This window comes from Capra hircus, chromosome 29, assembly GCF_001704415.2.
Source record: "Capra hircus breed San Clemente chromosome 29, ASM170441v1, whole genome shotgun sequence".
In the NCBI taxonomy this organism is placed as follows: Eukaryota; Metazoa; Chordata; class Mammalia; order Artiodactyla; family Bovidae; genus Capra; species Capra hircus.
The window spans coordinates 27,477,668-27,502,093 of NC_030836.1; the positions used below are offsets into that span (position 1 = coordinate 27,477,668).

Here is a 24,426-nt window from a genome sequence, read left to right on the forward strand (position 1 = left end):
AAGCTCAAGTGTCAGTCTACTGGACAAAACCCTTTATGTCATTAAATTCCGCTTTGCTGTGGGCACTTAGGAGATTATAGGTAATAAGTTAAATATTAACAGAGATGGACAGAGTGGCCAAATGAGGTAGTCTGGCTGAAAATCCAGGGTCGTCATCAGAATCTAAATAGAAGTCAACCCTTCAAAATGCCCCACAGTATCTTCTTTGAGACACATTTTCTTCACTACCCAGTGAAATTTCCTACATGTCTATCTTTTTTATTCCAAATATCACTTTATCCATGTTGCTTCATGGGCAGGACAGAGCAAGCTGTCCATTGAAGTTATTTTATGGATCTGTATAAACTATTGTACCTTTTTTTTCTACCAAACCAGTGTAGAGAGCCTACCAAATAGATCTGCCCCCTTCCCGACCCCATCAATAACAACAATCCCTTTTCCCTTGCAATTCCCATCAACAGTCCATGAATCACTTGGTTCCCTTCACTTGCTGCTATACATCCAAACTCCAAATGATGTGTCACTTTTCAGCGATGCGACTGAAGCTGAACCTAAACTGCTAAACGGGAAAGGAAAGGACAGCATGAGCGAGTGGGTTCCTGGAGGGTGGACACGACTTACATTCTTCTTTGAATTCTCTAGGGTTTCTAGCTTATTATAAATAATAAGCATTGACTCGATGGACGTGAGTCTGAGTGAACTATGGGAGTTGGTGATGGACAGGGAGGCCTGGCGTGCTGCGATTCATGGGGTTGCAAAGAGTCGGACACGACTGAGTGACTGAACTGAACTGAACTGAACTGGCATTTACAGAATTGAACTCAAGATAAGTGAACAGGTTCACTAAAGAAGGAGAGGGGCTCATCTCCTAATTATCAGCTTTTATTTCTTCTTGTCACCACCTACTCTCCTGCGTTGTCTCTGTCTCCAAATGTTGGTCCTGCAACAGCCATGAAAGGGTAAAAAAAACTAAAAATAATGCATAAGGACATTTTTAAGACTGAAAAGCTACATATTATGTGCTTTCTCTATTTCTACAGTAATGTGCAACCTCTGTCTCCTAAGTATTAATTGGTAATGTTAATTATTAGCACCAAAGAAATCCTATTTCTTATTTTTAAACTACATCAATTCTTGGGACTTCACTGGGGGTCCAGCAGTTAAGACTCTGTGCATCCAATGCTAGGGGTGCAGGGGTAGGGGGGTGTGCAGGTTCAGTCCCTGGTTGGGGAACTAAGATCCACATGCTGTGGGGCACGGTCAGAAAATTTTAAATAATTGTTTTAAATTGTTTTAATTATTAAAATTAATTAAAAATAATCCTGCCCCAGGGATCAAACCTGCATCGCCTGCATCTCCTGTACTGGCAGGCAGATTCTTTACCACTGAAGCACCTGGGAAGCCAAAACTTAATTAAACTGCATCAATCCTTTAGCTCCTTTAAGTCAACGTCATTTCACTGAGAGTACCACTACCTGTACTCCATATTGCTTATTTTTGAGATGACACAACACGAAAAAAAAGCATTACTAGTTTCCCAACTTCTTCACTTTCAGTATATCCTACAAGTCACCAACAGCGTTTATATCTAACGGAGAACAACTTCTCAGTCAGCTTAAGCTTCCCTTTCAGCTCTCTGAATTTCACCCAGTAAGCTTCTTCTGCTAAAAAGTCTTGTTAAAACCCAAGAACCAGAAGCACTTACCTTGCATCTACGCCTAGCACTTAGTACATACTTTCTTTATGTTTGTTGAAAGAAATGCATTATTTTTTTATCCTTGGCTGTCCTGCGCCTTCGTTGCTGCGCGGGCTTTCTCTGCTTGCAGCAAATGGGGGCTACTCTCCAGCTGTGGTGTGTGCGCTTCTCGTGGTGGTGGCTTCTCTCCTAGAGCAGAGCACAGGCTCTAGGGCACAGGCTCAAGAGTTGTGGTGCACAGGCTTAGCTGCTCCATCGCATTTGGGATCTCCTCTGCTCAGGGACTGAACCCGGGTCTCCTGCATCGACAGGCAATTCTTTACCAGAGCTACCAGGGAAGGCCCTGGAAATGAATTATTAAAAGTCTGCACCAGCGTCTGCATCACTCTGGTTGAATATTGGTCCTGTACATTGACAAAACTAATCAGGTAATCTTTGTTTTCAGGGGCCAATAAAATTTTCACAAGCTTTGCTGTCACATGTATATTCAAGTCCCTTATTAAGCCACCAACCCCCACATTAACACCACCCACTCCAGAGAAGCCTCCTCACCTGTCTGACTCTCACCTCAACATCCCATAGCTGTAGAGAGACCTCTAACTGAGATATAATACAACCAGGTCTCCACTTGACCCAGCCCTGAACCTGCCTTCCTGCATCCTGGAACTTCAAGCTTCTCCACACACTACCTAATACATCCTTATCTCTTCTAGGCAGAGACGCCTCTGTATGCCCTCTCTGCTCATGAAGTCTACTAACTGCTAATTCTCACCTTGTTGAACATCCCCTCACAGCCACTACTTGGGGTCAGGCCTTCCCTGTCTATCGCCTGAATACTGTAACAGCCTACTAACAGGTCCCACCTACCTCTCGTTTCATCCATCTCCAATTCTTCTTCCCCAGTGGAGCCAGAGTAATCTTTCTAAAATACAGATCTGGTTGTGTTCTTTTGCTGCTTAAAAGCCATCTATCCAAAGTAGTGTATATACTCCCTGGCAACGACAAACAAGCCTCCCTCCGTTTCCAGCCTTATCTCCTGCCATCCACCATCACACACCCTAGCTGTCCAGACAAAGCAACCTGCCTGTTGCTCCTCCAGTAACCAGGCTCACTCACACCTCCATGCCTTTGCCCAGGTTGCTCCCTCTACTTGGTCTGCCCTGCTCAGCTTTCAAAACAAGCCTTGGTGGTGGTGGTGTAGTCACTAAGTTGGGCGCAGCTCTTGAGACCCCATGGACTGTAGCCTGCCAAGCTCCTCTATCCATGGGATTCTCCAGGCAAGAACACTGGAGTGGATTGTCATTTCCTTCTCTAGGGGATCTTCTTGACCCTGGATAGTTAGACTAAGTTTACTATCCCTCCTAAGCACTCCCACGGCACTCTATACTTCCCCACTGTGGCATCACGCTTCACTGTAATTGATTATATTTTTCTGTTTCCTCCCCTAACCTCCAAGCTTTTCTGTTTTGCTCATCACTGGATAACCAATACCTAACCCTGTATCTGACACATAGTAGTGACTCAGTAAATACCCGAGTGACTAACTAAATAACATAATCATAATCATGACAGCAATAACAATGTTGTTGTTGTTTAGTCACTAGGTTATGACTGACTCTTTGTGACCTCATGGACTGTAGCCCACCAGGCTCCTCTGTCCATGGGATTCCCTAGGCAAGAATACAGGAGCGGGTTGCCATTTCCTTCTCCAGGGGATCTTCTTGACCCAAGGATCGAACCTGTGTTTCCTGCAGTGGCAGGCAGATTCTTTACCACTGAGCCAGTGGGAAGCCCAGAAATAACAACAGCTAACACTTATTCAGTACTTATTATGCACCAGGCATAATAAGTTCTTGAAGTACTTGATAAGTTCGAAGTACTTGATATGTGCTAATTCATTTAATCTTCAAAATAATCCTAAATATTATTTTTATCACTGTTTTAAAATAAAGAAATTGTGACGCAGAGATGTTAAATAACATGTCCAAGGGCATATAGCCATTAAGAAACAGTTAGGATCTGAACGGGAACGGTGAATCCCAGGGCTTAGGTTCTTAACCCTCCCCGTACGACGACCTCTCCTTTACATGATTCAGTTCAAATGTCACTTCCAGCGGAAACCTTCCCTTACCATCCAACCTGAGTGAGGTGTTTCTCTTCTGCATCCCATGACACTCCATATCCACCTCCCATCAGCACTGACCACACTCACGGTGTGGCTTTATGTCTATTCCCATACTGCACGAGACCCTGGAGGACAGGGGCTTTGACTTGGTCTTATTTTTCTTTGTATCCTCAGTGCACATGGTAAATATTCAAGTAACTTGGATGGGTGGATGGATGGGTAAGCTGAGCTGGACTATTGGCATTCATTTTCACATCATCCAGCAGGTGGCAGAAGAAGACAAAAGCTGAACAGAGGCTGACCTGTCTTACCTTTCACACTGGTCACTTTCTTCATGATGGGTTCCTGGTCTCGGCACAGCGTCACTGTCACTGTGGCTCTGGGTGCGCCATAACCCCAGATCACTGCCCCTGCAGGCTCCCTCTGCAGCACCATGTAGTCATCAATGTACGAAGCAAAGCGAAAACCAACATCTGAAAAATCCAGCAAACATTTAGAAGAGCATCACTGGAGAGATTCAGAGCCAGATTGAATCTGGTGGAACAGCGAGGAACACACAGTCTTAATACGTGAGAATTCCAAGTTACCCTGTCCTTTCAGTTTTCTAAAACTAGATCTTATCCCTCCTAATTAGGTAAGCAGCATTACAAGGACAGTTTCCAGCAGTATGCATCATAGAACAAGATGACCAGTAAGGAAAATTCAGAGCCTGGGACAACCCATTTAATACATGCCTCCTCCCCTTCAAAGCTCCTCATGTTCCTCTGCTCTCAGACCTGGCCCTAACGCTTGACTCCCTCCCCCCAAAATCACCAAACATGCTCTTTTTATGCATCTCACAGATGGTATTTATGAGAAAAATAAACCACTTCCTTTCCCTACTTTCCATTACCACTCCCACTCCTCATAGCTTGGAATAAAGAGGTTGCCTCTCTCCATCACAGCCCTTTCTAATCTTTTCCCTCCACTCTTTATCTCCCCTCTTCCATTCTCTGTGTCAATTTCCCTCAAATAACTCTCCTTATTGTGTTTTTCTGACAACCCACTGAAAATTCTAAATAAATCTTTATGAGTATATGTGACAAGTCTGACTCCTTCTAAGGTAAATTCAAATCAATTAAGATGCAAAAAATAAGGTCAGTGAGAGAGAGAAGGTCAAAGTGTCTGAACCAAAGGTCTTTCCTTGCAATTTGCCCATTTTGCAAGCTAAATTATATGAAAAGAAAAAGAGCCCTTGAAACTGTGGATTCTATTCTAGACAGTCACTAACAAGGCTGAATAAGAATTCACTTTAACGAGATCATTCCTATTTTTAACCTCTAGCCTATATCAAAGTATTTTATTAATAACAAGTATCTATCCAAATTATCTCAGTGAATTCATCAAAACTTAATAAGAGAAGGAAAAAAAAAAACTTTTTCACTTACATCCCACTTTATCTGAAGAAAACAAACCAAAACCCCCTAGAAGAAAATAATTAACAAAATTAAGATTTTTTTTTTTCGAGTGTTTTAAATAAAAATGATAGGCAGGAAAGAGAATCAGAACTAACAAAGTTGACATTTTTTTCTCCCTGGAAGCTCCAAATGATGGCAGCCCCTCAGGCTATACTTAACAGGGCAGCAACATTAATGGGTCTCCTACACAGACTTGGTGGCCTATTTGTCCTGCACTTCAAATAACAGCCCAGTCCCTAAACATCCTCAGCTCTCTCTTAGGAGCTTGTTCCATCATAAATCTACATGGCAATCAAAGATCATCCAGAAGCCCAACTGGGCTGGAGATGCACAGCTACCAGAAGCAAAATGCTCTAAGATGAGACTACAACAGTCTAGAATTGCATAAGCACTTTTGGCAGCCTGCTGGAGGGAAGGGAAGAGGCGCATGTGTGGGAAGGCCTAGTCTTGGGTAAGTACTTCAAATGGAACAAAACCTGAAAACCCAAGGCCTAAGAGCTAAGCAGAAAGAGGATGGGGTAGGGAAGAGATTGAAAAAAACTGGCTGCTGCAGGCGTTATTGTTGTTTAGTCACTAAGTCGTGTCAGACTCTTTTGTGACCCCGTGGATCATAGCCTACCAGGCTCCTCTGTCCACAGAATTTCCCAGACAAGAATACTGGAGGGGGCTGGCTGCAGGCATGAGACCATGCAAATGAGGGGTCCTGGGTGTGTGCAGCCACCTGCTCAAACACTGGGGGAAAATACCTTCCCCCACCCCCTCAGTTAGTCTGTTGTTGACCACACACATCCGTTGAACCTGTTTGTGCACGACTCTGTTCTGAGTTACAGAATTTTAGACATGGAAAGGATCTTTTACACCCTAGGGTAGAATCATGTTATTTACTCATCAACAGACTGAGGCCCAAGTAGATTAGGTAATTTTTAAAAATAATTTGCATATTATTTATTTCAACAAATATTTTAAGTTGCCCACTATGTTCACTTCATGGCAAATAGATAGGGAGACAGTTGAAACAGTGGCAGACTTTATTTTTCTGGACTCCAGAATCACTGCAGATGGTGATTGCAGCCATGAAATTAAAAGACGCTTACTCCTCGCAAGGAAAGTTATGACCAACCTAGACAGCATATTAAAAAGCAGAGACATTACTTTGTCAACAAAGATCCATCTAGTCAAGGCTACAGTTTTTCCAGTGGTCATGATGTGAGAGTTGGACTATAAAGAAAGCTGAGCACTGAAGAATTGATGCTTTTGAACTGTGGTGTTGGAGAAGACTCTTGAGAATCCCTTGGACTGCAAGTCCATCCTAAAGATCAGTCCTGGGTGTTCACTGGCAGGACTGATGTTGAAGCTGAAACTCCAATATTTTGGCCACCTGATGCAGAGAGCTGACTCATTTGAAAAGACCCTGATGCTGGGAAAGATTGAGGGCAGGAGGAGAAGGGGACGGCAGAGGATAAGATGGTTGGATGGCATCACCAACTCAATGGACATGGGTTTGGGTGGACTCCAGGAGTTGGTGATCGACAGGGAGGCCTGGTGTGCTGCGGTTCATGGGGTCGCAAAGACTCGGACACAACTGAGCGGCTGAACTGACTATGTGCCATGGAGAAGGAAATGGCAACCCACTCCAGTATTCTTACCTGGAAAATCCCTTGGACAGAGGAGCCTGGCGGGCTACAGTCCATGGAGTTGCAAAGAGTCAGACACGACTGAAGCAACTTAGCATGCACTATGTGCCAGGCACAATTTTAGGCACTGAGGATACAACAGGGAAAGCAGTGGGGGCAGGGAAGGCAGACAAAATTCCTTGCCAGCAGGAAGCTTACATTCTACTGGGAAGCTTAACTGTGGCAGGCAGAGAACTAGTCATGTGACAGATGTTAAACTTCTTTGGCTCCAAATCACACAGGTAGTTCAGGACAGGAAAGGAAATGAAGCCACCTGATTCCAAGATTACTGCAATCACTACTCTGCCACAGTTAGATACTGGTGATAAAGCAAAGAAACGTCACATTCCTTGTCGTTATAAAGCTCACATTCCAAGCTGACAACAGTAGACAGTGGTCCATTACCAAGGAACGGAGCAATGGACAAAACAGAACGAGAAAGGTGGTGGGACTGGTCAGTGTTTTTGTCAACTACAAGACCCTTAAGATTTGAATTTTTTGTTTTAGGTCTTCAATTTTTTCTTCATTTTGGTGTCAGAGTAGAAAAACAGGAATTAGTGTTCTGGGATGGTAAAAGTAGTCATTGAAAGATTGACAACATGAGGGCAGTGGTTACTTCTGGCTCCCTTGGGAAGGAATATCCTTGGAGTCTCAATAAAACTGCAACAGTCTAGCTCTTAAATTGTGTGTAAAGCCCTTGGGTGTTCATTTTATTGCTTCACTGCTACATATGTTCATGTACATTTCAAATATTACATGATAAACATGGGAAGAGAGGGAATGATTTGAAGAAGTCCGGATATGCAACCAAATACCAAGGAAAGAAAATCTAGAGCATCAATGAATGAAAAAATAAAGTCATTGTTAATGAAGGTTATGTAACAATACGACCCAAAGGCAAAGATAAATAGTGATGTTACGGTTAACAGCCTTTAACATAAAAACTAATAATGGCCCTCTTTCCCTTCTCCCCACTTCATATACTGGACTCAAACGTCACTATGTGGGGATGAATCAGGAAATGATACACAGAGGCTAGTTTACGCCTTTGTTAAACCCCGAAAACCCTTCATGAACTGCAGTTTGTCTTCATCTATGTACTTGGCAGATTCATACACAGAGCGAGAGTCCTTTTTCTGCACGCAGTCTGTTCTCCCACTTAAACTTTCTTTTCTGTGACCCAGCGTCCAGCCCGGGGTCAAACGACACGATATGACCAGAAAATAGCCAAAATGAGTCATCCTCCTCCCCAAGAAAACGGCTATTATCCCACTATCAATGCCCGCGAGCAGGAATCAAAGCTGAGTCTTAAATACTCCGAGCTGGTGAGGGGGCTCTGTCTTAGCCATCATCACCACTTAAACTAGTAAAGTTAATTCCCCCAAGGAATCCAACCCGGGGCAAACCCTCCCCAACGGTACCACTGAGGGGGCAGCACTGAAACGTTTTGGATGACTCAGTCACCCGCTTCCAAATATTATCTAACTAGCTTCGCCCCCTCCCCTTCGAGTTCCCCCGCAGTTCTTTAAAGACCCTGACAGCCTCGGTCTGGGCACACCTGGGCCTCCCCTCCTGCGATAAACCCAACTCTCTCGCTGCCCCACGAAAGGCGTCATAAGGGCGCTGGAAGGGAGTGGAGGAAGCAGACGGGCCGGAGTTCCGGCCTAGCAAACACCTGCAATCTAGGCCTGTGCCGTAGAACCCGGTTCCTGCCCAGGGATCCTTGCCCGACCTAGAGAAGCAGGCGCCGGGGGCGGTCCTGCGGAGGACGCGGAATCTCGGAGTCCTCGCAGGCCGACGGATGGGCAGGGGTCGGGCCGAGCGCGGCCTCCTCACCTGCACTTACGTGGGCCTGCAGGAATAACCGCAGCACCAGACCCAAGACAATTCCCGACGCAATCATGTCGGCAAGAAGCCGTCCCCGCCGCGCAGGCCTCGGGGCATGGACGCCAGCGAGGGCGGGGCCGCGGGGCGGGGCGGGGCGGAAAAAGCCTGACTCCGCCCTTCCCAGGCCAGTCAATTCGCGAAGCCGTCCGCGGCCGCTGGGCGGGCCCGTGCCTCTCTTCGGCCACCGTAGTGGAATGAGGGAGCGGGGACGGGGGAGGAAACGGTTTCCCGGCAACGAGAAAAAACAACCGGAACCATCGGCTCCAGCTCTGAGAGAACGGAGAGGTGAGGCGGTTTACCCCATTTCCTCTTCGAAATAGAGACCTCGCCTTTTCCCTTCGTCTCAGGTATTTTCTCAGGATCCGCTCCCGCAATCTGGGAAGCCGAGGTCAGGCTGGGAACCCAGTAGCCCATTCTGCGAGTCTGAAATCCGAGACCCTCGACGACCCGCCCCCCAGGAGACCTGTGGTCCCTCTCCGACCTCCCTCCACTCCTCACGTCGGTCTAGGGTTTCTTCCTCTTCACAACCAGTGATTCAATGCTTCACCTCCTGTTCCGTCAAAAGAAAAAGAAGGAGAAGAAGGAGAAGAAAGTCCACAGATTCGGCGTCATTAAGCCTTCTAGACCCCCACCGAGACCCCTACCACGACTTCCGGGCTTATTCGGCAGTAATGGTGTCACATACAGGCCAGGTCCCTGAGTGTTGTTTGCAGACTCAGTAGCCCAACCCGCTGCTTAGCAGCTATCCTTATCTGGCCCTTGTATGCTAAGAGAGAAAACAAAACAAACAAAAAAGTAAAAATCCCAAACCTTTTGAGGCTAGAATTGCTATGTCGTGACCTTGCCCCCAGCTCTCTCGGCCCACTGCCTCTTCCACAAATAGAGATGCTTCGACGAGGCATCCTAGGTCATACTTCAGAAGTGAAAGCCAGGGGAACGACTCAAGTCCGAAACATATTCATTCGACAACTTAGAGTAGTTTCAATGACTTACTTTTTTTTTTTAAGACCTTAAACAGGGTTTTTTCCGGCAATTTAAGATGAATTTTTAGCAATCATTCTCTAAATTCCTGTGGGATAGGAAAAATTACCCTTTTAAAGGGAGAGAGGAGAAAGTACTTAGTATCATAGTGAAAATTTGTGATTTTTGTAATTTTTAAAAAATGATTTCACCTATTTAATGTTCTAATAATGGAAAATTTCAAAAACTTTTTGGAAGAAATTGACGGACTTGGATTGTACTGGGGGGGAAAGGATTGAAGTCCAGAAATTTGGGTGTCTCAGAAATAATTTGAGGTCTTATTTGAGTGAAATGAGACAAATTTAAAGACAGAACTCTTTCATGCATCTCTAGGTACAGTAGACTGGTCCTCCCAAGGAGATGTCGATTCCATTTTCCAACACCCACTACCGAATTCCACAAGGATTTGGAAATCTTCTTGAAGGGCTCACACGTGAGATTCTGAGGGAGCAACCGGACAATATACCAGCTTTTGCCGCAGCATATTTTGAGAATCTTCTAGAGAAAAGAGAAAGTAAGCTTTTTAAAAATAGGCTTTAAAAAAAAAAACATGAGAGCGTGACTAAACGTTTGATTATGGTGAAACTTGTTTAAGACCAGCATCATTCCACAGAAATCCTTTATGAGGCAGGGAGCTTTCAACTAACAGTTCTTGTTATTTGAAACAGCCTTTGAGGGGCTTCCCAGGTGGCACTAGTGGTAAATTACCCAACTTTATACAGTAATACCGGAGAGTTAAAAGACACGGATTCGATCCCTGAGTTGGGAAGATCTCCTGGAAGAGGGCATGGCAACCCACTCTAGTAGTATCTCATGGACAGAGGAACCTGGCAGGCTACAGTCCATGGGGTCGCGAAGAGTCTGACACGACTGAAGTTGCTTAGAACACACGCGGGTGCCTTGAATCACATTAATCACATTATTGAAGATTACCAGTTTATCACCCAGACCTGCTTTGTATTTCTCATGGACAGGTGGGGTAGAAGGGGGGCTCTTAAAAACACCCAGCCTAGCTCTTTTCCTGCATACTGTGCCTATGCCTCCCAGGCAGTTGACAGTCTCTTCTTCCCGGGAGGAGGGTTTGTGGTTTTCTTTATATTTTGACTCTCCTCACTTGAAAGTATTATTAAGTGTTGTAAAAAAAAAAAAATTTATACTCCTTAGATTAAATAAGTTGGTATTCGCAGGGGTATATGAAACTGTTCCTCAATAAAAGTGCAGAGAAAAACTGCTTTGAAAAGTGAACTTCCAGCTTGGGAAAGTAATTTGTATTCTTTTTCTGTATTTCCAAGGTCGCATACTGTCCAAAGACTGATTCATGCTAACTGTTCGGCTGAGAGCCAAAGCAGAGTTTCTTCACTTCCATAAGTAAAATTTCCAAATTCTCAGCTATTAAGTTTCTATTAAAAACCCTGACTAGAACAGCCATTTTGTTTAAGCTGTTATCATTATGTTTGATAACTATTCCAACAGAGTAGTAAAGGTGCCCCAGGTGTGGCTCAAAGGCAAAGAATCCTGCTTATGCAGGAGATGCTTGTTTGGATTCCTGCATCAGGAAGATCACCTGATGAAGGAAATGGCTCCCACTCCAGTATTATTGCCTGGGAAATCCTTTGGACAGAGGAGTCTGGCAGGCTACAGTTCATGGGGTCGCAAAGAGACACAACTTAGTGGCTAAACAACAACAAGAAACAAATAGTCAAAGCAAACAAACATTCCATTTTAATCGTTTTGCAGAGGGAGGAAACCTACCATGAGGCTTGAACTGAAATAACACCCATACACCCTACATGGCTTCACCTCCTTCTCCTCTTTGCTCTACCTTAACCAAGCTCAGAATCTCTGCCAATTTTCTGAATTGCTGGTATTTTCCATTTCCGGTCAGTGTGAATATTTGTTACCCAATCTGAAACTTAATGCCACTAAAAAAATCTATTAAGAGAAATCATTTAGAGTAAGAGGTGAATTGCAATGAACATTAATTTTCTTATTATAACAATTTTACAAACACGTGACTAGAAAGTCTTTGTTTATTTGATTTTGGACCTCAGAAACATCCCATTACAAAACCATGGGAGTCATTTGTCACCAGATCATGATAATTAAAGTAACTGGTGATTCAGATTGATGGTCTCAGAATAAAAACTTTCTAGCTAATAAAAAATGGGTAAAACTATTTTGAAAAATGTTAAGTACCACACCCATTTCCACTCATATAAATGAGGTGATACAAGGATCAGAAGTTAGCCTTTCCAAAAAGACAGAAAAGAGTCCTCTAGCCTAGTCTCTCACAGAGTGCAAGAATTCCCTTGCCAGCATTCCTCATAAGTAATTACTCATCTTAATCTTGAAGATTTCTTTGTGACAGGAAATGTTTTAGTATATGACATAAAGTGGTATCAAACCTCTAGGGAAAAGGTGGGCTTTTATTAAATGATCTTGAGATAAAGATGTTAAAAGATTAAATTGGATCTATTTCTTACATCCTATACCAGGATAAAGTTTCAAATTAATCAGAGATTTAAACATTTTAAAAAATGAAACCATACAAATACTGGAAGAAAGTACGGATGAATTTCTCTGTAACATAAAAGGAAAAATTTTTGCAAGCTAAGTTACTATACGTTAAAAATCCAAAAGCAATTAAAGAAAATATTGATAAAATTGGCAACATAGGAATAGATTTTTACTTTTACAAAAATCACCACATGGAAAATAAAACTACAAATGACAGGAAAAAAATTTGCAGATTCTATTACAGTAGGTTAATCAATACACTGAATAAAAAGCTTGTCAAAATCATGAGAGGAAAACAACAACAACCTTGTATTAAAAATGGGCAAGTGATATGCGCAGACAATTTGCACAAAAATAAGTGCAAATGACTCACCCTCAACATATGAAAATGTATTCAAAATAACCCGTGATAACAGAATAACAGAAGCCCAAACCAAAACTACAGTGAAGTTCCACCACCCACCAACAGGACTCCACTCATCAAGTTGACAAAAAGCCAAAAGTGTGTCAATTTATTGTAGGCAACACTAGAGAGGAAATAAGCACTCCTATATATTGCTGGAGGAGATGCAAAATGATAACCACAAGGAGGGGACTTAGCAATATCTACCAAATTACATCTATTTTTACCTTTGACCTGTATTTTATACACTTTTCATTGTATTGTTACTTGAGGAAGCAACCCAAATATTCATCATAGGGGATTTTTAAAAATAAACTTGAGTAAGTCTACACTACTAATAAATGTGCAGCTGTAAAAAACAAGCAAAAATGAAATGAGGACGATCTCTATGATGCTATAGAGGGACCTTCAGGGCATACTAAGTGAAAAAAGTAAGATAGAAAATATGTTTAGTATGTACCAATTATCTAACAGAGGTATTGATATGAATATATAACTGTTCACTTATATTTTTAAATGGAGAATAAATCTTTCTAAAAATTAGTTTTTACCCCTACCAGGAGAAGGAAGAGTGGAGGGAATAGCATAGAAGCTAGACTTCTCTGACTATATCTTAAATCAAATCATGTATGTTTAACATAGTTATAAAAATAGAATTAAAATTGTATAGCAATTTCTAAATCTAGAAGTAAAATGAAATAAATGAACCTAACTGGTATTAAATGGGTAACATGACCAACAGAAAAAAGAATTTATTCATGTTACTTTATAACACAGTGCTTTGTGCATTCCTGATGGATATAGCCTAAAAAGAAAATGATGTTTAAAAAAATATATTAAATTGTTTTCATCACTATTAATAATATTATAGCATAGTTATTTCAAAGTTTTTATAGATTGTAGGACATAGCAAATAAACTATCCTATTGGTATTAGGAATAGGATTTTTAGTATAAGAAAAAGTACATACAAATACAAAAATGAAAGAAGTTAATAAACTCCCATAATTCTAAATTTGAGTCAAAAAGTGTCAGTGTGACTTCATGGTGTATTTTCTCTTTAAAAAATGACAATATTATTTTCTAGCTCTATACAGTTTTTTAAAGGCCTCAAAACAATGAGCAGCCCAGTACCAGTGAGCCCTTGGTCCCTAGACTGTGGCTTCTAACTACCATTTTCCAAAAACCAGGGCTTCCTGGAGAACTAACCAATCCGGTGAACCGAACAGAAAGTATGCAAGATTAGCCTCATCACCTTGTTGTACCAGAAAGTAAGAAAACTATCAAGAATTATTAGAGTTGTTTCCATAGGACTCAGGAACATCTGAACACCTGAATAAGCTCATACTGGCCAATTTTGGACAACTAGAACATCAGTAAGATGAATAAATGCAGGGGATTGAAATTCATTCCATTTCTTAAATGTTCATTAGTTTATAATTATTTACTGGAAAGCAAAACAAACAACAACAAAAAACTCCTTGAGAGGATCCTAAGGAACTTACTTACTAATCTAAAAATTGGTAAATAGTCAAATCTCTAACCTGCCTTTACTCTAAGAACTGTATTTCAGAGTAACCAAATAGGTAAAGTATTTTTTGTTGCATACTCCAGAAACAGAGAAGTAATAATCAAATTAGAACACTGCCATTTTGCTATCCCTAAAGAAATTATCTAAGCGAGTCTTCATTAACAGGCCCATAAAAACAGTGAAAAAGAGAAACAACCAGATATATATTTCCTAACAGAATTATACCATGCTACCTATAAAGTATTCTTGGAAAAAAAAAAAAAAAAACAAACCTGAATCAGATCAAACCTGTAGATCTAACTGGAAATATACAGGAAATTCAAAGGCAAGTGAACTTGTTAAAAAATCATAATGGGAATGGAATTAGAAATATCCAAACTGTGGAAAACTCCAAAGGAAAAATGACTTAATTTCCTCAATAAATAAATGGCAAGGAAAAAATGTGGGATGGGAGATAGGGAAGTTTCAATTAAAAGGGATTTAAAAGACATTACAAAAGGTTGTGCGTTTGGGTCCTGATTTGAACAAATCAACAGTAAAAATAAATAAAAATACACTAGATAATGGAGCTTCCTAGGTGGCTCAGTAGTAAAGAATACAACTGCCCATGCAGGAGATGCAGGAGATATGGGTTTGATCCCTGGGTTGGGAAGATCCCCTAGAGTAGGAAGTGGCAACCCACTACAGTAGCTTTGGCTGGAAAATTCCCTGGACAGAGGCGCCTGGCTACAGTCAATGGGGTTGCGAAGAGTGGGACACAACTGAGCAGCTGAGCACAAGCAATACTAGATAATGGGAGGAATTTGGATATTTGATGGTATTAAAGAATTATTGCTATTATTTTTAAGCGTGATAATGGCATTATGGCTTTATATCTCAGAGATGCATGCTGATGCAAGTATTTAATAAATGAAATAGTAAGATGCTTGGGGTTGGCTTGAAAAGAAAGGGCAGGAAAGTGAATGAAGTTACAAATAAGAACAATCATGAGCTTGTAATTATTGAATCTGAGTAATGTACACTTGGAAATTTGTTATATTATTCTCTCTACTTTCTAAGTCTGAAATACTTCATAATGAAAAAGAAAAATTCTATTTAAATATAAATTCTTCTGTCTACCTGACTACATAATATGCCTACTTTTTTTAAGAAAAAACTTCTTCCATCTTTCATTTTTCCAAATTTCCTCACTATTCATTTATTTTTATACATTTTTCTTATGTTTACTAATACATAATAAGTTTCTATAAGTATATAATAATACATTTCTATACTGATATTTAAGTATTGGCATTTGTTCTCTACCACTCCCATTTTATTATAACTTCTATGAAAGCATCAAGTAGGTTTTTTAACTGCCTGCCTTTCCAAATATCCTCAAGGGTTCATCTGATGTTTAATTCATCATCATCACTGGTTATATCTGCAGCACTAGGCTCTGTACAATGTCAATAAAATTTTCAAGGGTCAGTAAAGGACCTATAATTTGAAAAAGAAAGCAGTTTATGTTACTAGTCTGCATTTACTTTAATGAACTTCAAAGTAAGTCTGGAATTATATTTTTGTTATTTAGAAACCAGCTTTGATCCAGCAGAATGGGGGGCTAAGGTTGATGACCGCTTCTATAACAACCATGCATTCAAGGTATGGTCCTGATAAGCTTTTGATTTGGTTAATACTTCTCTCTGTCTCCAGTACAGAGATCGCCTAATCATGAATATTGTGAAAGGCATTACAAATATCTTATGAAGTCTTTTTAATTGTGCTATTCTTAATGGAAATAAATTCTTTACTAAGGTATCTGAATCGTGTACCATACTGAGCTTAAATTTATAGATGATCAACAGGAGAAATGTACTTGAAAGAGATAGAATAATTACTTTCACTTATTGTGCAAATGTTATTGAGTATCACAGTGCTTATCAATAGCAGATGTGCAATAAACAGTGGTTGAACTAATGAATGCTATTTCATAAAATAAAACACATAAAACAATTATTCATTATTGTTGATATCTTACAAAAGACTGAATAGGATTAAAGATGGTATAGAGCCTTCTCTATTAAGCCAATCTATTCAGAGTCTGAACCCATCTTCTCAGTAGCATTCTCAGAACCAGTCTTTCTCAACCAAGGCTCCCTTAAGCCCTAAGCCTAAGGCATCCATTGCATGCCAGGCATCAATGTCTCTCCTTTGTATCTAGAATGATTATGTTTATGTACCATCCTTGGGAAAACTGAGAAAATAATCACTTAAAGCATTCTATGTTTTATGACTCCAATGAGAAACACTGGTTGAGAAAGGCCATGTGTGATCCAGCGTCTTTGGCACCAACTTGGAACTTGGTGGAAATTCAATCTCAGGCTCTACCCCAGGTCTACCAAATCAGAAGTTAAATTTTAGCAAGATCCACAAAGTAACTTGTAGGTACACCAGAATCTGGATGTAGCCTGAGAAGCACTGCTTTAGACAACTACGATAATACTTTAGCCATGAAGCATCAGCAGGTACTAGAATTAGAAAACAAAGGTCAAATTTTGATGATATTACAGAGTAGATTTGGGGGATTTTCTGGGCAAATCCCACTGAGACTTATTCTGTGAGTTCAAAAGTGAAGTTCCATCCATTTGTGCCTGCCAGACATAGAGGTGTTCTTTTTATTTCCATCTAACTGGATTCTCTGTGTTCCTTTTTTATTGAAAACAAAGGAATAATGTTGAAAATTCTTTAATCTTAAGTCACATAGCAATTTTAGATTATTTTTTCTTCTCTTTTGAATCCTAAAGGCTTTATTTGATTAGCTTATAAGTCCTTAAATTTATGTTTTATGAATTAAAGAAGCTCTCCCCATAGGTTGTGAATTAACAATGCTGCTCTTCTGGAGGAAGATTTCGGTAACCATGTCAAGATAGAACTGGTTTCCTTTTTTTCTATTTAAATCCTTCCCCACAGCAAAACTTACTTCTTTGACTTAGTTTTTACTTTGCAAACTTCATTAAAAAGTCAACTTGACTTCACATTATGGAACAAAATAGGATTTATTTCATTTCTATTTGAGGAACTATTGGCATCTCTTTTTTATTCTTTGTTCAAGGTTCATTACAGCATCATATGAAGTTTTAGTATAAGACAATGGCTTGTTTTTAATATAAAACGATGTTACACACATTCCAAAAGCAGAAGGTCAAACTTTTTTTAACCAGTTCCTTGGTCTTATTATTTGTTTATGCTATTCCCTTGAGAGTTTTCTTTGTTTATCCAACCAGCTTTCTTTGTTTAAAAATATGTATTTAATTTCTAGTACTTATCAATAATTTAATCTTTAATCACCTTTAAAGAGTTTGATCCAAGACTTTATTGTTTTGGAAACATTACCTATTTGGACCTCTCCCCTCTCTCCAGGAGCAAGAATCGCCTGAAAAACATGAGCCTGGAAAAGAAAATTCTCAGACATCTGTGAAAGAGAAGACAGCCTTAGTAAGTTATATTTTCCATGTACTGTTGGGTTCCTACAAAAAAAAATGACTTCACTCAATTTAAAATTATACTTCAAATATGAATCCAGTCTCATCCATATTGCTAAAATAATGAGAAACCTGTATGCAGGTCAGGAAGCAACAGTTAGAACTGGACATGGAACAACAGACTGGTTCCAAATAGGAAAAGGAGTACGTCAAGGCTATATATTGTCACCCTGCTTATTTAACTTATATGCAGAGTACATCATGAGAAATGCTGGGCTGGATGAAGCACAAACTGGAATCAAGATTGCTGGGAGAAATATCAATAACCTCAGATATGCAGATGACACCACCCTTATGGCAGAAAGTGAAGAACTAAAAAGCCTCTTGATGAAAATGAAAGAGAAGAGTGAAAAAGCTGGCTTAAAGCTCAACATTCAGAAAACGAAGATCATGGCATCCAGTCCAATCACTTCATGGCAAATAGATGAGGAGACAGTGGAAACAGTGGCTGACTTTCTTTTGGGGGGCTCCAAAATCACTGCAGATGGTGATTGCAGCCATGAAATTAAAAGACACTTGCACCTTGAAAGGAAAGTTATGACCAACCTAGACAACATATTAAAAAACAGAGACGTTACTTTGTCAACAAAGATCCATCTAGTCAAGGCTGTGATTTTTCCAGTGGTCATGTTGAAGCTGAAACTCCAATACTTTGGCCACCTGATAAGAAGAGCTGACTCATCTGAAAAGACCCTGATGCTGGGAAAGACTGAGGGCAGGAGGAGAAGGGGACGATAGAGGATGAGATGGTTGGATGGCATCACTGACACAATGGACATGGGTTTGTGTGGACTCTGGGAGTTGGTGATGAACCGGGAGGCCTGGGGTGCTGCGATTTATGAGGTCGCAAAGAGTCAGACATGACTGAGTGACTGAACTGAACTGAACTGAAAAAAATGATTTTGCTTTCTAGATAACTAGCAACAGTGATGTGCTAACTGCTGGATCATTTTTAGCCCTGCCTCTTATAAAGAAAACTATTCTTCTGCTTATAAAGAAAATCTTATTTTCCAAGATTGTCAACAGATGGGAAAAATCTCCCCAAGGAGAAGAACAGACCAAAATCACAGTCTCAGCCTTGATCGTTCAGATTCCTCTTCCACTGGGGGAACTTTTCACTAATCGAGGCTGCCCCCACCACACAGTGGTAAAGGTTCAGACATAACAAAGGAAATTTGTTATGGGGAAATTATTCTCATGGGGAATTACTTATTACAGTCAAATTAAATGGCTTCACTCAGTGAGTCCTGCTCATCTTCCATACATTTCACTCTATAAAATTCTGCCTAACGGCCTACATCCAAGCAATGGTGGGTTACGCTCCATCCACCCTCAAAATGCTTATATTCAGAGGTGTGCTAAAGCTAGCTCTTAAGAGACAGTTGTGCATATATCTACACCACCCCAAATATCACTTTGATATTTGAAATCAGCTATAGTGGGAGTACTAAGATCATCATAAATATTACAGATCAGGACTGTTTTTTTCTGAAGAGCCAGTTGTTAAACATTTACTATAAACATATCACTGTCTATATGCTTCATTGTCCAGATCCAAGAGGACCAAGCCTAGTGAGAAGAACTCACTGTCTATAGTGTTAAAGGCCAGACTTCTGAGTTTCTTTTCATATATTAATGTCCCAGTTAATTACCCAATAATTGAAACCCAGGGGGGTGAGAGTTTTCCTTACAACCTGTATAATTCATTTCAGTGCAACTCCATCTGCTTAACATGAGCATAAGATACACTGGGAGGTCAGGAAATAAGGGAGGGAGTATCCTTTCCTTACATCTCTAACAGATGCTCTTACAGAGGTTTTTTGACTTTGAATTTTGGTCCCATTGATTTCTGACTTCAGCATAATTCATTTGTCCATGTTAGGGTATCATCTCAGAGAATTTTATACCAATCTGTTTGTATTTTAATAAATTTCAAGAGCTGGATTTGCCCATTTGTCATGGGGGTGAAGGGGTTTAAATTAACCCAAAGGTCCTTTAGTAGGAAAATGAGTAAATTAATCAAAGTACATCAATGCAATGGAATACAACAGTGCCATTAAAAAGTGGGCAGAATTATGTAGTGAATAACATAGAAAAAGAGAGGCAAGATTCATTGTCACATGGAAAAAGTAGTTGCAGAACATTGTGATTAGCATGATCTCATTTCTTTAAATAAAAAGGCAAATATATACCCATATGATTACATTTGATATATAGAGAAATTTTATAAGGTTATATTTACTTCACCTATAATAAGTTACCTCTTAGGTGTAGAACTTTGTAAGACAGAGAAAACCTTCACTCCCGCTGTACTTAAGTTTTTAAATGTGTATATATCACTTTTAAAATTTTTAAAATATATTAAAAGCTGTATGTCTATTGACCTGTACACTGAAGATGTGTGCATTTCACTATCTGTAAATTATACCTGTTTTTTTTAAAGAAGGAAACTATATGTAAAAATTCAACTAATCATGTTAAAACTGATTTTGTCACATTAAATGGATTCCTCTGTGGCATTTCATTTTAAATGTATGGTTCTGATTAGCTAATCATTGAAAATTTAAGAATACTTTAATCCATTTTGTGTAATCACCATTCTTTTGAACAGCACACTTACTATTCTTCTTGGCATTTTTACCCTGCTTCAAGGATTCTGAGTTATTTCCCCCCCAAAAAAAATGTTAAATAAGAAGCTGTTAAATAGGAGCCATTTCGGGGGGAAGAAATTGACAGCAATCTTTTATTGCAGAGATGCATCAAAAATTGACAAAACAAAATGCCTACTATTTTGGCATTCACTATTTGGTACCCCTATGGGCTTCCCTGGTGGCTCAGCAGTAAAGTATCTGCCTGCCAATGGGAGACAAGGGTTCAGTCCCTAAGTTGGGAAGATCCCCTGGAGAAGGAAATGGCAACCACTCCAGTATTCTTGCCTAGGAAATCCCATGGACAGAGGAGCCTAAAGGGCTATAGTCCATGGGGTCGCAAAGAGTCGGACACAACTTAGTGACTAAACAAGGACAACATTTGGTACATATACAATGTGATGATATGTAAAATTCCTTCAGGAAGCAACCCATCTCAACTGTTACATCTCTAAATTGATTAAATTTAGGCATTTATTTTTATGGCATCAAAATATGGGGGATGTTTTAAAGTCTCTTACTTGTTCTCCTTTCTGGGAAGGAATCTCCTGAAGAAGACAAGGATATGGAAGAAAATGCTGCTCTCAAAATCCAGGCAGCCTTCCGGGGACACTTGGCCAGAGAGGAGGTAAAGAAAATGAAATCGATTGATCTTGAAGAAGAGAAAACAGAGGAAAACAAGTGAGGAGACTGGCTTTACCCCACAGAAAACAAGAAAAAAATCCAAATCCATCAACCTTGTTGTGATTGTCCTTTTTTCTTAGTAAGTGAGATTTGATGTCATGAAATAACATTTGTTGCTGTTGTGAAAAATCTGTCGTGAGCATTTGTTTAATAAACATGCCATTGAACACATGCCTCTTGAAGATTTCTCTGATATCATGAGTCTTATTTATACTACTCCCAAGTGTATGTCTAGAGGCCCTTGGATTTAGAGTTACAAAGCTGGATTTAGAGTGGCCTAACCATTATCTAATGAATAAATATTCTCTATCACATCCCTGAAAATTAGTCCTTTGTCTCTTGTTTCACTCCCAGTAGTAGAGAATTTCACTGCCTTTCTAGAATAGTCCATTTAGTTTTTGAGTAACTCACATTTATTAAAAAGATAAACTAAGTCAAAAACCTATCTCCCTGGAAGTTTCACTCATTGGTTTTCATTTGTCGTGCATGCAGACAATCTTTTATTGAAAAAATGTATTGAGCACAATTCATGGGCTGGGATTTAGCAGTAAACATCTGCTCTTACACTCGTGCAGCTGGCAGTTTGTTGTGGGGTTTTTTGTTGTTTTTTTTTTTTCTATTGTCTTGCTCTCCAGAACTCACAGAACTAGACAATGTATAATATTTGCAAAAAAAAACAAAACCTATCTTAACGTCATAGATGCTCTGTTCTTTAGCTAAAATGTCCCAAGTTTCTTTAAATTGTAAATGATAATACATGTTTCACAAACTCAGGAGCCCATGCGTTTTATTTTTCAGTGAACCATTCAGGCTCTCAGGGCCTTATTTTCAGAAAGTTTAGTTTTCCTTTTTTGAGGCTTCCCCACCCTTGAATATCAAAAAGACTTCAGGGTTCATGTCTTAGGCCAGAAGTTCCAGTTCCCTTCCCAGAATAAAATGGAGAGAAAATGGAGTCTCATCTTTTCATTAGTGCTGTTGCCATCTACCAGCAGACTAAGGTAATGTTCTGCCTGATTTAAGAGACAAAGACTTTTTCCCTAGTGAATATATAACAGGGCAAAATAAGATGCCAGTTAACTTTTTCAATAATTCTATTATACATGGGAAGTGATTAAAACTGTGTCTTCCATGTAGTCAGTGTACACACACACACACACGCATACACAAACACATCTAGGGATGGTAGTATGTTTGGTGAAGGAGGAAAAGAAAGAAATGGTGGTGGTGTTAGGACAAGCCATATGAATTAACTTTTATTAGCATGTGTTTGATTTTCTTCTTATCTCTCTGGCTGCTCCTTTTCAATCTTCTCCGCTGCTAATTCTTCAGCACCTCAACCACCAAATACAAAATGCCCCCAGCCTTAGTCCTTGGACCTCTCTTCAAGTGATCACACTTACTTGTGGATCACGTCCAGTCTTGGCTTTTTTTTTTTTTTTTTTTTTTAGTGTGTTATTTACTTATCTATGACTGCATCAGGTCTTGGGTGTGGCACAGGAGTCCTCGTTTACAATCTGTCAGCAAAATCTGTAGATTCTATGGCTAAAATCACCCAGCATCTAACCACTTCTGTTGTTGCCACCCTGGTTCTAGTTCCCGTCATCTCTCCCATGAAGCATCGCAGTTCCCTCTATCTTGGTCTTGACACACTAATGCTGTACAACCCACTCCAAATTCAGTGATTTCAAACTTTTTTCTCATGCTCAGTCATGTCCAGCTCTTCATGACCCCATGGACTATAGCCTGCCAGGCTCCTCTGTCCATGGGATTCTCCAAGTAAGAATACTGGAATGGGTTGCCATGCCCTCCTCCAGGGGATCTTCCCAACCCAGGGATGGAACCCATGTCTCTTACATCTCCTGCACTTACCTCTAGAGCCACCTGGGAAGCGAGCTGGGCTGGACTTCAGGCTCAAGAGCAGGTTCAGGTCTGCTGTAAGCTAAGGCTTTGTGGGTTGGCTGTGGAAGGTCTGCTTCAGGCTGTGAGCCCAAGAGTCATCTGCAGTCCCTTTGATTCATGTCTCCTATTCAGAGCCTAGGCTGAATACCTAGGGCATGTTCTTCTCATGGTGGTCACAGAAGCACAAGCAGGAAAAACCAACAGAGGAGAATATTCCAGGATTTTGCTCATAACACTTCTCTGGAGTAAGAGGTCACCTGGCTGAATTTCAAGGCAGTTTGAAGTCCCTTACAGGAAATAGTGTAATATTATCAGGGGAAAGGAATAGTGGGTGCTGGGCAGCAAACAATACCCTTCACAATATTTGAATCTACAGGGCTTCTCACTACACTTGTACTGCCTATTAAATCTTCTGTCACAAGCAAAGGCTGGGGAAGTATCGAGAAAAAAAGGAAATAGTTAGAACTGAATGAGAGCTTAACAAACACAGACCTGCAGGGATTTAAATCACCTGCCACAGAAATTGCAATCTGAACGGGTATTCTTTGGAGCTGTGCGATGCAGACAGGGGAACCTCCCAAAAGAAAGAGCTTTGGATTCTAGGAGAAGATGAAGATCATGTGAGAGAGAAAAAACAAACATTTTTTAAAACACATGCAAAATGTTGCTCTGTGGGATGCTGCATGTGAGTCTGTAAACATGCATTTTTCATAAAACATTCATATGAACGTTTCATATGAACACTGTATCTAGAGAAAAAGTCTTCTGTCAAGATCATCAGTCTGTCCTTTTCAGTAAATTTAAATCCAGTATCATCTGGAGGGACATGTTCTCTGTTGTGCTATGTACAGAGCTCGATCAGTGTTTCTGTGAGTGAGAAATGCCCAGATTAAGAATCTGATTGTTGCTATGATTCTGCGTGTAAACAGGTATCATTCTTTTTTTTTTAAGTCAGATTAGATTTTCTATGACAAAATATGTTTGCCTTTTCATACAGTTATTCTAGTCCAAGATACTTTAATTTTTAAATTAAAAAAAAAAAATTTTGGCCCTGCCATGGCATGCAGGATCTTAGTTCCCAAACCAGGGATTGAGTTCATTCCTCCTGTAGTGGAAGCCTGTAGTCAACCATTAGACCTCCAGGGAATTTCCCAGAACACTTGAGTTTAAAATAATCTTCATTTTAAAGCACTGCATTAAAAAAAAAAATTTTTAAACGTGCAGCAATGTCAAAATTTGCTAATTAAACCAACATTTCTTTCAATGTTTAATAGTCTTCCACACTCAGTAATATCATTCACTTTTGTCATTTTTCTAAAGCAAAATAAATACTTACTTCCCTAATTTCTCAATGAAATCCACC

General features: G+C 40.1%; 2 protein-coding genes across 6 annotated transcripts in view; one reads left to right on the forward strand and one right to left on the reverse strand.

The window, feature by feature from the left end:
- The window catches only part of SIAE (sialic acid acetylesterase), a 38,100-nt gene extending 29,209 nt beyond the window's left edge, over window positions 1-8,891 (reverse strand). For 2 of the 5 annotated variants that reach the window (XM_018043176.1, XM_018043175.1), the window contains exons 1-2: window positions 8,788-8,891; window positions 4,133-4,294 (exon numbers count right to left, since the gene is read on the reverse strand). In XM_018043176.1, the coding sequence (XP_017898665.1) occupies window positions 4,133-4,294; window positions 8,788-8,854 (229 nt within the window). In that variant the 5' untranslated portion in view covers window positions 8,855-8,891. Of the gene's footprint in view, window positions 1-4,123; window positions 4,295-8,683; window positions 8,711-8,787 lie in introns of those variants that run through there. The other 3 variants (XM_018043174.1, XM_018043177.1, XM_018043178.1) reach the window with 3 other exon arrangements.
- SPA17 (sperm autoantigenic protein 17) lies at window positions 8,912-21,335 on the forward strand. The gene is made up of 5 exons (XM_005699579.3): window positions 8,912-9,123; window positions 10,192-10,372; window positions 15,882-15,952; window positions 17,711-17,785; window positions 21,022-21,335. Exons 2-5 carry the CDS (start codon window positions 10,219-10,221, stop codon window positions 21,163-21,165), a joined length of 444 nt encoding a protein of 147 aa, XP_005699636.1. The 5' UTR covers window positions 8,912-9,123; window positions 10,192-10,218; the 3' UTR covers window positions 21,166-21,335.

What these genes read in the sequence shown, in the direction of transcription:
- SPA17 (XM_005699579.3), top strand. Translation starts at nt 10,219, where the DNA reads ATGTCGATTCCATTTTCCAACACCCACTACCGAATTCCACAAGGATTT. An exon ending in TCTTCTAGAGAAAAGAGAAA is followed by an intron (nt 10,373 to 15,881) that starts GTAAGCTTTTTA and finishes TTTGTTATTTAG; the next exon opens with AAACCAGCTTTGATCCAGCA. An exon ending in TGAAAGAGAAGACAGCCTTA is followed by an intron (nt 17,786 to 21,021) that starts GTAAGTTATATT and finishes CTTTCTGGGAAG; the next exon opens with GAATCTCCTGAAGAAGACAA.